The sequence below is a fragment of the Podarcis bocagei genome, assembly GCF_964188305.1.
Source record: "Podarcis bocagei genome assembly, chromosome: 4".
Classification (NCBI taxonomy): domain Eukaryota; kingdom Metazoa; phylum Chordata; class Lepidosauria; order Squamata; family Lacertidae; genus Podarcis; species Podarcis bocagei.
Window position 1 is genome coordinate 3830185 of NC_138128.1, and position 15201 is coordinate 3845385.

Genomic DNA, 15201 nt, shown 5'->3' on the forward strand with positions numbered 1-15201 from the left:
ATCTCAACATGCGGTCTCCCATCCAATTCGAAACCATACCAGACCCTGCTTAGCTTTGCAAATGTGCTAACCGTTTTATGTCTCCTGGATGTGCACTTCCCTGCCCACTGCCAGGGGCAGACAGTGGCGTGGCGTGCAGGGCAGGGAAAATAGGAAGCAGAGGAAACTGTCTTATATATGGAGTCAGACCGTTGGTCCACCCAGATCAGTGTTGCCAACACTGACTGGCAGCCGCTCTGCAGGTTTTTGAACTGGGTCTCCCTTATCCTCATCTAGAGATGCCAGGAATTGGACCTGGGATCTTCTGCATGCAAAGCACATGCTCTTCCACTGAGCCACGGCCTCTGCAATGCGCAGTGACATCAGGGTGCAGAGCTATGTTGCCTTCTGCATCATGGAACAGGCTGTGGGGGGAAGTCAACTCATGACCTGCTTTCTTCATCCTGCTTACAAGGTCTAGTAGCTCTGGTGAGGTAACTGGCCTGGCTTGTCCTGACATTGCACAGGTCTCGGTTTCCCACTTCTGTTTGAGAAGGAGAATCTGAACTGGGGAGCCTCTGTTGAGGTCTGGGGAGGAAGGGCTGCCGACCAGAGACCAAGCATTTGTTGTGGTTTAGTCGGTGGAGCCAGTGAGAGATTTTACCTTCTTGGGCTCCACGATCACTGCTGATGGTCACAGCAGTCACAAAATTAAAAGACGCCTCCTTCCTGGGAGAAAAGCAATGACAAACCTAGACAGCATCTTAAAAAGCAGAGACATCACCTTGCCAACAAAGGTCCGTATAGTTCAAGCTCTGGTTTTCCCAGTAGTGATGTATGGAAGTGAGAGCTGGACCATCAAGAAGGCTGATCGCCGAAGAATGGATGCTTTTGAATTCTGGTGCTGGAGGAGACTCTTGAGAGTCCCATGGACTGCAAGAAGATCCAACCTCTCCATTCTGAAGGAAATCAGCCCTGAGTGCTCACTGGAAGGACAGATCGTGAAGCCGAGGCTCCAAGACTTTGGCCTCCTCATGAGAAGAGAAGACTCCCTGGAAAAGACCCTGATGTTGGGAAAGATGGAGGGCACAAGGAGAAGGGGACAACAGAGGACAAGATGGTGGGACAGTGTTCTCGAAGCTACCAGCATGAGTTTGACCAAACTGCGGGAGGCAGTGGAAGACAGGAGGGCCTGGCGTGCTCTGGTCCAGGGGGTCACGAAGAGTCGGATGCGACTAAAGAACAACAACAAGTCGGTCTCCGGAGGATGGGAAGTTGAATCAGTGCCCTGCATAGATCAGAATGGCAGAACAGGGACACGGAAGCAGGAGCCGTGGAAGAAGGAGGAAGATTAGGACTGTAGGCCAAGATGGCAGGGAATCCGTGGCTGGACCGCTGGCCACGATCGCTGGGATTGGAGTCCAACAACATATGGAAAGCCAAAGGTGACTTATCCCAGCCTTAGATGAAACACAGCTTTAGCCCCCTACGATTCCGTGATTCTTTGACTTCCAGTTTATTTATTCCAGGCTGAGAAACCTCAAGTCCAGCAGAGCAATTTCATGAATGCTTTCCCCTCCCACACAAAGATGTTCTGAGGACGGAGCAGACATTTCTCATTTATTTATTCATCCACGGCACTTGTCTGTTCCTCGTTCCTCCGGGGCTTGGGAGCCTGGAGCTGGCGGCTTTCCCCGTCCCTCCATCCCTCACTTCCGCCTGCCAGGGCCTGGCGTGCTTCCTGGATTCCTGCTCTGCCGGTGCGGTGACAGGCGCGGGCCCCTTTCGCGCGTCTGCTGCCTCAGGGTTCTTTCTGCCTCGGCCCATGAGCTGCGCTCTCTGGTATGACGGAGGAGAGCAGGCCTGTCATCTGGGACCTTTGAGCAGGCCCTGCATGGAATTGGATGCGCACACAGGTGTTCCCCGCGAGCACCTGGAGTCGGTGATGCTTTGCCGGCGCAAGCAGACACCGCACCGCATTTATTGAGGATGGACAAATCTCTTACTGCTCTTCCAAGCGGGGAAAGAGAACTGTAGGAGCCGAGGGGATGAAGAAAGGTCTCATTGTCTGGGACTTTTTAATGCAGAGAAAAGTCGACATGATAGAAGTATATAACACTATGAATGGCATGGATAGGAAAAAACTCCATTTTTCTTTCACTGTCGTAGCAGTACAGCGGTACCTCGGATTAAAGACGCTTCAGGTTACAGACTCCACTAACCCAGAAATTGTACCCCGGGTTAAGAACTTTGCTTCAGGATGAGAACAGAAATCGCACGGCAGCGGCAGTGGGAGGCCCCATTAGCTAAAGTGGTACCTCCAGTTAAGAACAGTTTGAGGTTAAGAACGGACCTCCAGAACAAATTAAGTTCTTAACCCGTGGTTGTTGTTGTTGTTTAGACGTTTAGTCTTGTCCGACTCTTCATGACCCCATGGACCAGAGAACGCCAGGCACTCCTGTCTTCCACGGCCTCCCTCATGTTGGTCGCTTCGAGAACACTGTCCCACCATCTCGTCCTCTGTCGTCCCCTTCTCCTTGTGCCCTCCATCTTTCCCAACATCAGGGTCTTTTCCAGGGAGTCTTCTCTACTCATGAGGTGGCCAAAGTCTTGGAGCCTCAGCTTCAGGATCTGTCCTTCCAGTGAGCACTCAGGGCTGATTTCCTCCAGAATGGAGAGGTTTGATCTTCTTGCAGTCCATGGGACTCTCAAGAGTCTCCTCCAGCACCAGAATTCAAAAGCATCCATTCTTCGGTGATCAGCCTTCTTTATGGTCCAGCTCTCACTTCCATACAACACTACTGAGAAAACCATGGCTTTAACTATACGGACCTTTGTTGGCAAGGTGAGCATGAAGCTGGAAGGTTGGGGACAGATAAAAAGAAAAGGACTTATTCACGCAGTGCCTTGGGGAAATCCCTCCTGCAGGACTTTGTGGCGGCCACAAACCTGGATGGCTTTAAAAGAGGAGTAGACAAATTCATGGAGGAGAGGCGTTGTTGATGGCTGCTTGTCACAGTGGTGATGCTTTGCCTCCATATTCAGAGGTATTAATTCTTCTGAATACAAGTTACTGGAAACCAAACAAGGGGAGAGTGCCTTTGTGTTCGAATCCTGCTTGGGGGTTTCCCATTGAGGGCATGTGGTTGGCCACTGTGAGGGCAGGATGGTGGCCTAGGTGGGACACTGGCCTGATCCAGCAGAAGCTCTTCCTCTGTTCTTAAGAGTCACTCCACTGATGTTTTATCAGATGGCATTATTATGGACTGCGCTGCCTGAGGCTTATGGGAGTCACATGTTCCTCTCTTGGACTTGGGCCCCAGTGTTCCTGCTTTTCCAGCTAGTGCACACAGCGTGCAAAGTCAGCCTCTCTTATCATAAAAGCATCTGCTGGATCAGGCCCGTGCCCAGTCTGGTCCAGCATCCTGTTCTCATGGAAGATGCCCTCAAGCAGGACGTGAGTGTCCCAGACCATGCAAGGAATGTTGGAAGTGGACAGAGAGGTGTGCTTTTTCCTCCCTCTCTCATAATACTAGAACCCAGTGGAGGTCATTGAATGGGAGATTCAAGACAGAAGAAGACTCTTCGTAGAATCATAGAATTGTAGAGTTGGAAGGGACCTCCAGGGGTCATCTGGTCCACCCCTCCTGCAATGCAGGAATCTCAGCTCAAGCATCCATGACAGATGGCCACCCAACCCCTGCTTAAAAACCTCCAACCACCTCCCAAGGGAGACCGTTCCACTGACAAATGGCTCTTGCCCTCAGAAGGTACTTCCTGATGTTTTGTCGGTCTCCTTTCTTGCTAACTTGAAGCCATGGGTTCAAGTCCTACCCTTGAAGCAGGAGAAAGGCTTGCTCCATCTTCCATGGAGCAGCCCTTGAGATATTTGAAGATGGGTCTCATATCTCATCTCAGCCTCCTCTAGGCTAAACATGCCCAGCTCCTTCAACCGTTCCTCATACGGCTTGGTTTGCAGACCCTTTACCATCTTGGTCGCCCTCCTCTGCACACCTTCCAGCTGGTCTTCTACACACACACACACACACACACAAGGAATTTTCTTCCCTAAGAGGCATTGATGGCCACTATTTTCTTAGGCTTTTGCTTAAGAGGAGGCGAGAGAAGTGGTCCATACATTCCGCCCTCAGTGGGGCCGGAGGGAGCGTGCCAGGTTGCCAAAGCCTGATCTAGGCAGACGAAGCCCCCTTTGTACTCCCCAACCCCCCCTGCTTTGAAGAACGCAGCTGGGCCAGGTGGTGTGAGCCGGAAAAAGCCCCTCTCCCTCTCTGGGTCCTTGCTGATTGGATCGCCAGGGGAAGGGGAGGGGGAGATGCAGCCACTGCAAGGGGAGGGGGAGAGCACAGCTGCAGGCAGGGGATGTGTGGGGTGGGGGGCTGCTCCTGGTTTCTATTCTGAGCAGCATCGCTGCCCCATCCTTTCTGTGCCACCTTGCTTTCGCACCAGGGCTGGATTTTAAGAGAGCCTTTGCCTGGACCAGTTTCCTCCATCGCCTTCCTCCTTGCCCAGTTGCCTGGAAAAAGGACGACTGAATCTTCCGAATCTTCGCCTCTTTGCCGGGAATCCTCCCTCCCTCCCACAATCCGCCACATAGCATTAAGCTGGGAGCATCACAGCATCCTCTCTGAGAGGCCTCCCTCCATCTCTCTCTCTCTCTCTCTCTCTCTCTCTCTCTCTCTCTCTCTCTCTCTCTCTCTCGCCATGGCGACGGGATGCAGGCGCAGGAGGTTGGAGGTTGGCCAGCGGAATGCCTGAGACCTCCAGGAGAATCCTCCTGCCACCCACCTCTGGGAAGGGCTGACTCACTCCTGACCGGAGGCTAAGATGGCCCCCTGATCCCTCAGCCAGGTGAGGTGGGGCTGGTCTCCTTGCATTCTGGGACTGCGGCGCAGCACGCCTCGCTCTCTCGGCCAGGATCTGGCCTCCTGATTTGGCACAGCTCCGCTCAGCCATGGGGGAGAAGTCGGATTATCAACGGCTGTCGACTGGGGAGGACGAGGAGGCGGAGGGGTTCGCGGCAGCCCCAGAACCCCAGCCTCGGGCGCCCAGGCCGGACCTGCTGGTGGTGCCAGGACAGAGGGTCAGTATGGCTTTGGCAAGGAAGGGGGGGCTCCTATGGCACCCCCAATTCATCCTTGTGGGTTGTCAGGATCTGATGGATGGGTTGTGGGGAGTGCGAAGTTTGGGGGGGTCTTGGGTTTCCCTTCCCATTCGTCTCTGCAGGGGGGAAGCCCCATCGCCTCTCTTATTTTTTTTCTTCCAGAAATGAAAGGGCTCCCCATTTAGGGAATCCTCCTTGTATTTGGAAGGGGCTGCAGGTATGGGGGTTCCAGTGCCCCCCCAGCCATGTTGCAAGCTGATATCTCTCCCCCTTGCTACCCTGTACATTTGTAGCTGTCTCCCAGGAATTACTACTATTGTGATTACTATTGTGATATTATTATTATTATTATTATTATTATTATTATTATTATTATTATTGACTTTTAATCAGTCCTTTGCCCTTTAATCTGCCATTCCGCTTAAGGTTTCAGGGCGGCCCAAAACCGTATCGCCACATGAAAAAGTCAGCTAAATAAATTTACAAGCCCACACAGTGGCAACTCCCTCAGCCCCCAGTCCTTCCTTAAAATACATTTGTGAACTCAGCCTTAATCGCTCCCACTACTGAAGTGAAGCATGTGTAAATGCATTTACTCATTTTCACCCTCTGTTATTCACCGCTGCCTCATTTCCCGTCCTCCCCACACTCTCTCAATGATTCAAATTGTATCCTGAGAAGAGGGACTGGCTACAAACCGCTCTGGAAATTGTAGCTCTGTGAGGGGAATAGAGGCCTCCTATCTAGCCTTTGCGCCCTTTACAAACTACAACTCCCAAAAGTATTTGGGGGGAAGCCATGACTGTTTAAAGTGGTATCACAGGGCTTTAAATGTGTGGTGTTAGAGCGCTGGACTCGGACCTGGGAGAGCAGGGTTCGAATCCCCATTCAGACACGAAGCTCAGTAGGTGATCAGGAGGCGGGCAGTGACTGCCTCTCATCCTGGCCTACCTCACAGGGGTGTCGGGAGGATTAAATGAGGAGGGGGAGAATCATGCATGCCACCTCGACCTCCTTGAAGGAGAAAAAGGTGGGATATAAATGCAATGGAATAAATAAAACGATGATGGCATGCAGAGGTGTCTTCCCAAACCTGGGGCCAGCCAGACGTTTTGGGATGTTGTTGTTTAGTCATTTAGTCGTGTCCGCCTCTTTGTGACCTCCTGGACCAGAGCACGCCAGGCACTCCTGTCTTCCACTGCCTCCCGCAGTTTGGTCAAACTCATGCTGGTAGCTTCGAGAACACTGTCCCACCATCTCGTCCTCTGTCGTCCCCTTCTCCTTGCGCCCTCCATCTTTCCCAACATCAGGGTCTTTTCCAGGGAGTCTTCTCTTCTCATGAGGTGGCCAAAGTCTTGGAGCCTCAGCTTCACGATCTGTCCTTCCAGTGAGCACTCAGGGCTGATTTCCTTCAGAATGGATACGTTTGTTCTTCTTGCAGTCCATGGGACTCTCAAGAGTCTCCTCCAGCACCAGAATTCAAAAGCATCGGTTCTTCGGTGATCAGCCTTCTTTATGTTTTGGGATACAGTTCCCAAATGCCCCAATCACCACAGCTGTAGTTCAAAATGTTTGGAGGACCCTAGGTTGGGAAAGACTGGTATAGACATTGATAATATTTACACACCTTTTTAGTGGCACTCCTGTGATTGAATTACAGGAGATGGTTGATAAAACAATTTAAAATCTACCTTTCATCCATATAGATCCTGATTTTATTTGCATGCCACTTTTCCGCAGTTCAGACCATGCACAAGGTGGCTCACAACATGAAAAAGTACCCCTCCTGCAACGTAACGACATTAGTCATAAACAATAAATGAAACATTTAAAAATACTTTCACAGATCCCCCCCCCCATGCTTCCCCACATCGCTGAGCCTTGTCTGGCGGTTCCCTCCCTGCGAGAAGCCAAGTTACAGGGAACCAGGCAGAGGGCCTTCTCGGTGGTGGCACCTGCCCTGTGGAACGCCCTCCCACCAGATGTCAAAGAGAACAACAACTACCAGACTTTTAGAAGACATCTGAAGGCAGGCCTGTTTAGGGAAGCTTTTAATGTTTAATAGGTTATTGTATTTTAGTGTTCTGTTGGAAGCTGCCCAGAGTAGCTGGGGAAACCCAGCCAGATGGGCAGGGTATAAATAATAAATTGTTGTTGTTGTTGTCTCCTTGTGCATGACTGCATTTGGTTTTGCATCCCTTCAGCCACACATCCCTCCTCCTCTCTTGTGCTTTCGCTCTGCCCCTGAGTTTGCGGCCGCCAACTCCAGGTGGTGTGAAATCCCGCTTTTGAAAAAGAATTGGATCCAAATTTGCCCAGAGGAACTCTGTTTAGTCTGCAATTATGCCAGGGCGATGGAAAGGGCTCTGTGACCAAGCGCATGCTTTCGTTCCGGGGGGTTGGGCTAGATGACCCCCGGGGTCCCTTCCACCCTGACAATTCTTGTGATTCAATCCCTGGACTCTGCAGTTTAAACGGCTCTTGGGTAGCGGAGGTGGAAAAACCTGGTGTGGAACCTGATGCCCTCCAGATGGCGTTGGACTCCAACTCCCATAATTCCCAGGTGGCATGAACAATGTATCAGGGAATTATGGGCGTTGTAGTCTGGAAGGCTGCAGCTCCTTATTCTCTCTTACACACAAACTTGGCTTTAAGCCCTGGAGAGCTGCTGCCAGTCCGAGCAGGCAACACTGGTCTGGAGGGACTAGGGGCAGGTTCCTGTGCTCAGTCCAAGGCCAAGGGGTCAGGCACGTACCTTTGGCAATCCCGACTGACTCAACAGAAGAACACAGCCCCAAAGCAGACATGTGGGCTGGTTAGTCCGGATTGCCTTTTTAGAAGAAGTGTAAACAGATCAATTGGGGGGAACTGGACCGTCCAGATTCCAAAGGAGTTGACGATCGGAGGGGAAATGGCCGTGTTGTTGATGTTCAGCAAGGGCAATGGAGAGAGAAAGTGCATTTTGGATAGGGGCCACATGCAGGTAAGTTCCTATAAAACGGAGAGGGGTGTGTGTGTCTTTGATTTTCAGCTTTCCCCCTTTTGCTCTAAGCTGCCTTTTTTAAAAAAGAAAGCTAATCCAGATCTCGTAGGTGGTTGTGTTTAGGGTTGAGAGAATCCATTCCTTCAGCTCAGATTGGTTGGTGGCAGAGGTGGCCCGGCCCTGGAGGGGGACGAGGTGGGTCAGTGGCCTTGGGGGGCTCAGAAATCAGGGTGGCAGCCTTGGACACAAACGGATCAGACCTCCGGACTGCCGGACTGCCTGCTCTTCTCGTTCAGCTCCGGCTCACTGGGGCTCAGGCATGGGAGTTTCTTACTGGTTCATGCCCTGTCTCTGTTACTGGGAAGGAGGGGGCCATCTATGCTGAGCAAGTCCTGGTGGATTTGGTGGTCTCCAACAGGGGGTGTTCGCCAGGCAGGGGCGAGGAGGGTGGTGGCATCGAAATGTGGCTCAGCTGATTTGCTCTGCATGGACAGGGGTCTCCTCTTGGTGGAGACGGCCTCTGGATTCTGCGATTCCACAACTGCGGGTTTGTTGTTGTTTAGTCATTTAGTCGTGTCCGACTCTTCGTGACCCCCTGGACCAGAGCACGCCAGGCACTCCTGTCTTCCACGGCCTCCCGCAGTTTGGTCAAACTCATGCTATAGATTGTTGCATGATTTGTGATTTTTAATCACAAAGCGTGCCACTGCCCGCCTGCCTTAAGGCTTCTGCAGAATGGCGGCAAATGCAAAAATAGTTTGTTATTGTTATATTATTAATTATTATTAGTTGTTCTGTGATGATGATGATGATGATGATGATGATGATGATAATAATAATAATAATAATAATAATAATAATAATAATAATAATAATAATAATAATAATTTATTTATACCCCGCCCATCTGGCTGGGCTTCCCCAGCCACTCTGGGCAGCTTCCAACCAAATATTAAAATACAGTAATACATGAAACATTAAAAGCTTCCCTAAACAATTCCCTAAATTGATGCTTTCTCAATCTAACTGCTACAAAAGTGGGACAACTTTCCTCTCTCCCTCCAAAACACTTGGGGTGTGAAAAGTTACAGGATTTCAGCAGCAAGTTTCGGAACAGACACAGATTGGTGTGTCCTGCCTGAAACTTTGGTAGGTGGAAACACTACTGAATGTTGAATCATGTAGAAAACTGCCCTGATGAGCACAGATCATTTGGTTATTTATTTATTGAGTTTTAATTCCACCTTCTTTTTCCAGGAGCTCAATTCGCCGCCTGGCTACAAAGCTCCCTGGGGGACATCTGGTATTGGTCACTGCCTCTCAGCCTAAGCTACCTCACAGGGTTGTTGTATTAAATGAGGAGGGGGAGTGCTGCGTACGCCACCTTGAGCCCTTTGGAGTGGATATAAATGGAGTAAATAAATAAGGTGGCCACATGGTTCTCCTGCTCCTCACTGAATCTCCACAACAGCCTTGCGAGGTAGACTGGCCTGAGAGCGTTTGACCGCCCCAAGGTCACCCAGTGAGCTCCATGGCCGAGTGGAGATTTCAACCCTGGTCTCTCCCAGGTCCTGGTCTGGCGGTCATAACTGCTGCACCATGTTGGCTGTCGTCATGGCTGCACAATAAAAAGGACATTTAGAGGGGACCTTAATCGTGATGATTTTTAACAACAACCCACCCACTTCTAGCTGCAAATCTTAAACTTCTCACAAGCCTGATCCCCTGCCTGATTCATTCCTGGTAGGAGCCCAAAGCAGTATCTTAGAAAAGGCAAAGAGACTGATATTGAGATAGACCATTGGCCCATCTACTTCAGTGCTGCTTGCACTGGCTGGCAGCAGCTCTTGTTGTTGTTGTTGTTGTTTAGTTGTTTAGTTGTGCCCGGCTCTTTGTGACCCCCTGGACCAGAGCATGCCAGGCACTCCTGTCTTCCACTGCCTCCCGCAGTTTGGTCAAACTCATGCTGGTAGCTTCGAGAACACTGTCCCACCATCTCGTCCTCTGCCGTCCCCTTTTCCTTGTGCCCTCCATCTTTCCCAACATCAGGGTCTTTTCCAGGGAGTCTTCTCTTCTCATGCTGTGGCCAAAGTATTGGAGTCTCAGCTCCAGGATCTGTCCTTCCAGTGAGCACTCAGGACTGATTTCCTTAAGAATGGATACGTTTGATCTTCTTGCAGTCCATGGGACTCTCAAGAGTCTCCTCCAGCACCAGAATTCAAAGCATCCATTCTTCGGCGATCAGCCTTCTTGATGGTCCAGCTCTCACTTCCATACATCACTACTGGGAAAACCATAGCTTTCACTATACGGACCTTTGTTGGCAAGGTGATGTCTCTGCTTTTTAAGATGCTGTCTAGGTTTGTCATTGCTTTTCTCCCAAGAAGCAGGCATCTTTTAATTTCGTGGCTGCTGTCACCATCTGCAGTGATCATGGAGCCCAGGAAAGTAAAATCTCTCACTGCCTCCATTTCTTCCCCTTCTATTTGCCAGCTCTCCAGGGAGTCTTTTTTTAGCTACCAAGAGATGACGCCGGGGATCAAAGCTGGGAAACTTCTGCATGCCAAGCACACGCTCTCCCGCTGAGCGATGGGTCTTTGCAAGGACGGTTCTGCCTATTTGGGGGAAAGGGGGCAAGAGGTTGGGGCAAGGACTTCCTCTGCCCAGTTCCCTGCTTCTGGCGCAGTTCCGCAGCCTTGTTCAGAAATGTTTGTGGGGCTGAGCCCTGCGAGAATTCTGGCTTGAATTAAGCCCCACACGAAGAATCCTTTTCCCTGACTCCTCTCGGAGGCACGGGAGGCTGCAAAAAATTAGAGGGAGGGAAAACTGAGTCGTGGCACGGATTCAGGACACATGTGAGAAAGTACTTCTTCGCACGACACACTTAAACGGCAGGGTTTGCTGCCTCCAGATGTGGCAGCAGACTCCGGCTTGAAAATGGGATTAAAGAAGTCTATGGAGGAGGAGAGGTCTGGCAACAGCTGGTAGATATAGGAAGCCTTCGCGTTTGGGATGAAGACATTCAATACAGAGCCAGACCACTGGCCCATAGAGCCTATTGCAGCTTCTTCTGGCTGGCAGCATCTCTCCTGAGGGCTGCTTTGCCTATGCTCTTGTAACCTCTACGTTAGATGACCGCAGCACATTATACGTAGGGCTGCCTCTGAAGGACGGTATGGAAACATCAGCTGGTGCAGAATTTGGCAGCCAAATTGTCACCAGGGCGAGACAGTTTGCACATATTTCTCTGATCCTGGCTCAACTCCACTGGCTGCCCATTAGCTTCTGGGCCCAATATGAACTGACCCAGGCTCTAGGATCTTTATCTGAAATCCTTCTTTGTTTGCCTCCTTCTCTAGACATCTGGAAGGCGGCAACACGAGAACGGGGCCTTTTCTGCAGTGGCCCCCCATTTGTGGAATGCTCTCCCCAGGGAGGTTTGCCTGGCACCCTCATTATATATTTTTAGACACCAGGTGAAAACGTCCCTCTTCAGCCTGGATAGCTCAGCTGGTTAGAGTGCTGTGCTGATAATGCCAAGGTTGTGGGTTCGATCCCCATATGGGACAACTGCAAATTCCTGTATTGCAGGGGTTGGACTAGATGACCCTCAGGGTTCCTTCCAAGTCTACAATTCTACGGTGACCAGGCCTTTGACTGATTAATATTCCAGGACCTTTCAAATGTGTTTGCGGGGGTGGGGGGTCATTATTCTGTTTTGCTTTAACTATTCACTTTGTGCTCTTAAGTTGTGAACATCTCCGAGATCTTTGGGTGAAGGGCAGGGTATACATTTAACAAAGAAATAATAAATACGTTCATTCTGCTACATCTCCAGTTAGGGCTGGATGAGGCCCCTGTCTGAAAGCTAGGGCAGTTGCTGCCAGTTCCTAGGACACGGGCAGACTCTGGCAATGCCCCTTCTGTGTGTGTGTTTTCGTCCCCGCTGTGCAAAGGGAAGGATGGCCCTGCCCACCCCTGCCGTGTGGCCCCTGGCAGGCTCCCCAGAAGAGAACATGGCCCTCGGGTTCTCCATCTTTGCTGCAGGAAAATCCTGAGGTTGATGGACCAATATCTCAGCATGATTTATTTATTTAATAAAACCTCTCTACCCCTTGATCATTTAAAAACGCCCTCAAAGCATTATAAAATAATGAGACAATAATATTATTAATAAAAGCAATTAAAATGTTCCAAAGAAAAGTAAAAAGCTAAAAGCACACCTGCATTCTAGATACCTGGGTAGGCTTGTCGAAACAAAAATGTCTTTTGCAAGTGCCGAAAAGTGTACTGCGAAGGCACCAGCTTGTTATCAAGTGGCAGGGAGTTCCAAAGTGTAGATGCTGCCAAGATGGATTTCTTATGGGTGTGGAGTATAGGACAGTTTCCTGCTACTCCAGGAGTTTGGAGGAGAGATCTTTGCCAGCTCTTCTGCCTGAGATTCCTTTTTAACTGAGGTTGCTTGCGACTGAACCCAAGACCTGAGCTACGGAGAAGTAGCAGCGGAGGTTTGCTGGCTGCCTTTGCACTTTGCTTGCGACCTTCCTGGAAGCACCTGGCTGCAGCCAATGAACCCTCCATCCGATCTGGCACAGTGCTTCTTACATTCCTAGTGCAGTTTTGGGGTCAGTAAGGACTCCCTGATTTATCCTCAAACTGGCTAAGGAACAGAGGAGAAGGTCAGGGAGTGGTCCTCCCTAGCTGCTTGCGGCTTGGCTCGCTGTCTCGAGTCACCTGGAGCTCTTTCCACTGCAGGCACCTGGTTGCACCTGCTATTTTGCTTTTGGCACTTCGTGACCCGTGTTGCGCTTCCTTCCCTGCAAAAGAGAGGAAGGCAGCCTACGGATCCTCTGAAAGTCTGCAATTTGATCAGAAGCCAGCTGCAAAAATAAGCTTTCCTCTCGGTCTTTCTGAATGGTTTTCCCCCCATCCCCTTCTCAACAAAAATGCATACTTTTTTCCAAAGTGTGAAGCTTCAAACGGCACTTGGTGCGTTTTATTATTATTATTAACTGCCTTGAAAGTGTGGGAATTGTTCCAGGCGAATTGGTAAACAGGAAGGCAAGCCTCCCATTCCCCCGGGATTTTGCTAACCCCCCCCACCCAGAAAAAAACGAAACCTGTTGTTTCTCTCTCCCTCCTCACGCCTTCAGCATCCCTCTGCAGAGAAAATGTTTAGCTCCAGATCCGGCCAGCTGTTCTCCTTGGGGATGTGCTGGAAGACAAGAAAGCAGTGTTAGGGAGCCAGGGCACCGCAAAGGTCGCACTGTTTTCCTCCTGTTTTCCTCCCCGCTTGGACGAGGGACAAGACCCTAGCGCTGGAGGAAGCTCCCTGCTCCTTCGCCTCCCCCCGCAGCCTCCCCGCCAGCCATCTGTCAGGTGCACAGGCTGGGAAGCCTTAAAGGAAGGGCTCTGCCCCATCCCCAGCAGGCCCAAGGGGGCTTCGGGGCAGGATGAGACCCTTCCCACATCATTCCCCTGCGGCAGGCCTGGGAAGCAGTTTTGCAGAGGAGGCGACTTCGCTGTTTCCTGCAGTTCCAGGTCTCTCGCATCTCCAGCGTTTTTCCAGGCCTGCCGTCAAATTATCCCCTGTAAATAGTGGCTTTTGCCGCTGAGGACATTCCGCCCGGTTTGGCACTTTCTTATGCTCCAGGCTCAAATTAGGTGGGGGTTTTTTTTTGGGGGGGGGTGTACACACTGGAGTAGGAGAGGAAAAACAAAGACTGACATTTTTGCATCAGCCCCAGATTTGACACCAAGGAAAGCGTTAGCTGCAAATTAGGACAACGAAGCATGCTTCTCCATTTTCGTCCAGTTCTGGGAATCACAGTTTATCAGCAAGGTAGAATGTGTGCAGAGGAGGGCGACTGAGATGATCAAGGGTCTGGAAATGAAGCCGTATGAGGAACGGTTGAAGGAACTGGGGGCATTTGGCCTGGAGAAAAGAAGACTGAGAATTCAGATACAGTCATACCTTGGGTTACAGCCGCTTCAGGTTGCATTTTTTTGGGTTACGCACCAGCCGAAACCCGGAAGTACCGGAACGGGTTACTTCTGGGTTTCGGCGGTTGCGCATGCACAGAAGCGCTAAATTATGCTTTGCGCATGTGCAGAAGCGCTGAATTGCAACCCGCGCATGCACAGACGCACCGCTGCGGGTTGCGAACGTGCATCCCGCATGGATCATGTTCGCAACCCGAGCGTCCACTGTATTTGAAGATACGATAGGTAAAGGTAAAGGGACCCATGACAGTTAAGTCCAGTCGTGACCGACTCTGGGGTTGTGGCGCTCATCTCGCTTTATTGGCCGAGGGAGCTGGCGTACAGCTTCTGGGTCATGTAGCCAGCGTGACTAAGCCGCTTCTGGCAAACCAGAGCAGCGCACGGAAACGCCGTTTACCTTCCCGCCGGAGCGGTACCTATTTATCTACTTGCACTTTGACGTGCTTTCGAACTGCTAGGTTGGCAGGAGCAGGGACCGAGCAATGGGAGCTCACCCCGTTGCGGGGATTCGAACCGCCGACCTTCTGATTGGCAAGTCCTAGGCTCTGTGGAAAGACAGTCACATGGAAAAGGGAGCAAGCTTGTTTTCTCCTGCTTCAAGGGTAGGACTCAAACCAACGGATTCAGAGAAGAGAAAGGAGATTCCGACTAAACATAAGGAAGAACTTTCAGATGGTGAGAGCCGTTTGACTGTGGAGCAAACTCCCTCGAAAAGTGTTGGACTCTCCATCATTGGATGTTTTTAAACAGCTTGGATAACCATCTGCCAGGGATTCTTTAGCTGTGATTCCTGCATTGCAGGGGGTTGGACTAGATGGCCCTTGGGGGTCCCTGGCATCTCCGCCATTCTGTGATAATGTTGCCGGGAAACCTGGGTACCCCAGGATGCTCCCTGGCCAGCCAGGTCTGCCAGCAAGGTCTGAGCCAGACGGCTGGAGGAGAGCCTGAGAAGCGATTTGAAATCCCAGGCAGAGGCCCACAGGAAATTGCCTCTCCAGCCCACAGTTAAAGCTGACCTCTTGGCAGCCGGTCAAACTGCGTTCCCTGCGAATACCATAGAGTCTCTGTTCCAGGCTAGCGGGCAGGCGAGGGAGAGATCCCCTTGGGACCGGCC

General features: G+C 51.0%; 1 protein-coding gene across 4 annotated transcripts in view; it reads left to right on the top strand.

Moving 5' to 3' along the window:
• The window catches only part of TNK2 (tyrosine kinase non receptor 2), a 97572-nt gene that overhangs the window by 22326 nt on the left and 60045 nt on the right, over positions 1-15201 (top strand). Inside the window, exon 1 of one of the 4 annotated variants that reach the window (XM_081190041.1) lies at positions 4700-5080. The exons of the other annotated variants lie outside the window; for them this stretch is intronic. Coding sequence (XP_081046167.1) covers positions 4952-5080 — 129 coding nt within the window. The 5' untranslated portion in view covers positions 4700-4951. Of the gene's footprint in view, positions 1-4699; positions 5081-15201 lie in introns of those variants that run through there. 4 annotated transcript variants of the gene reach the window in all.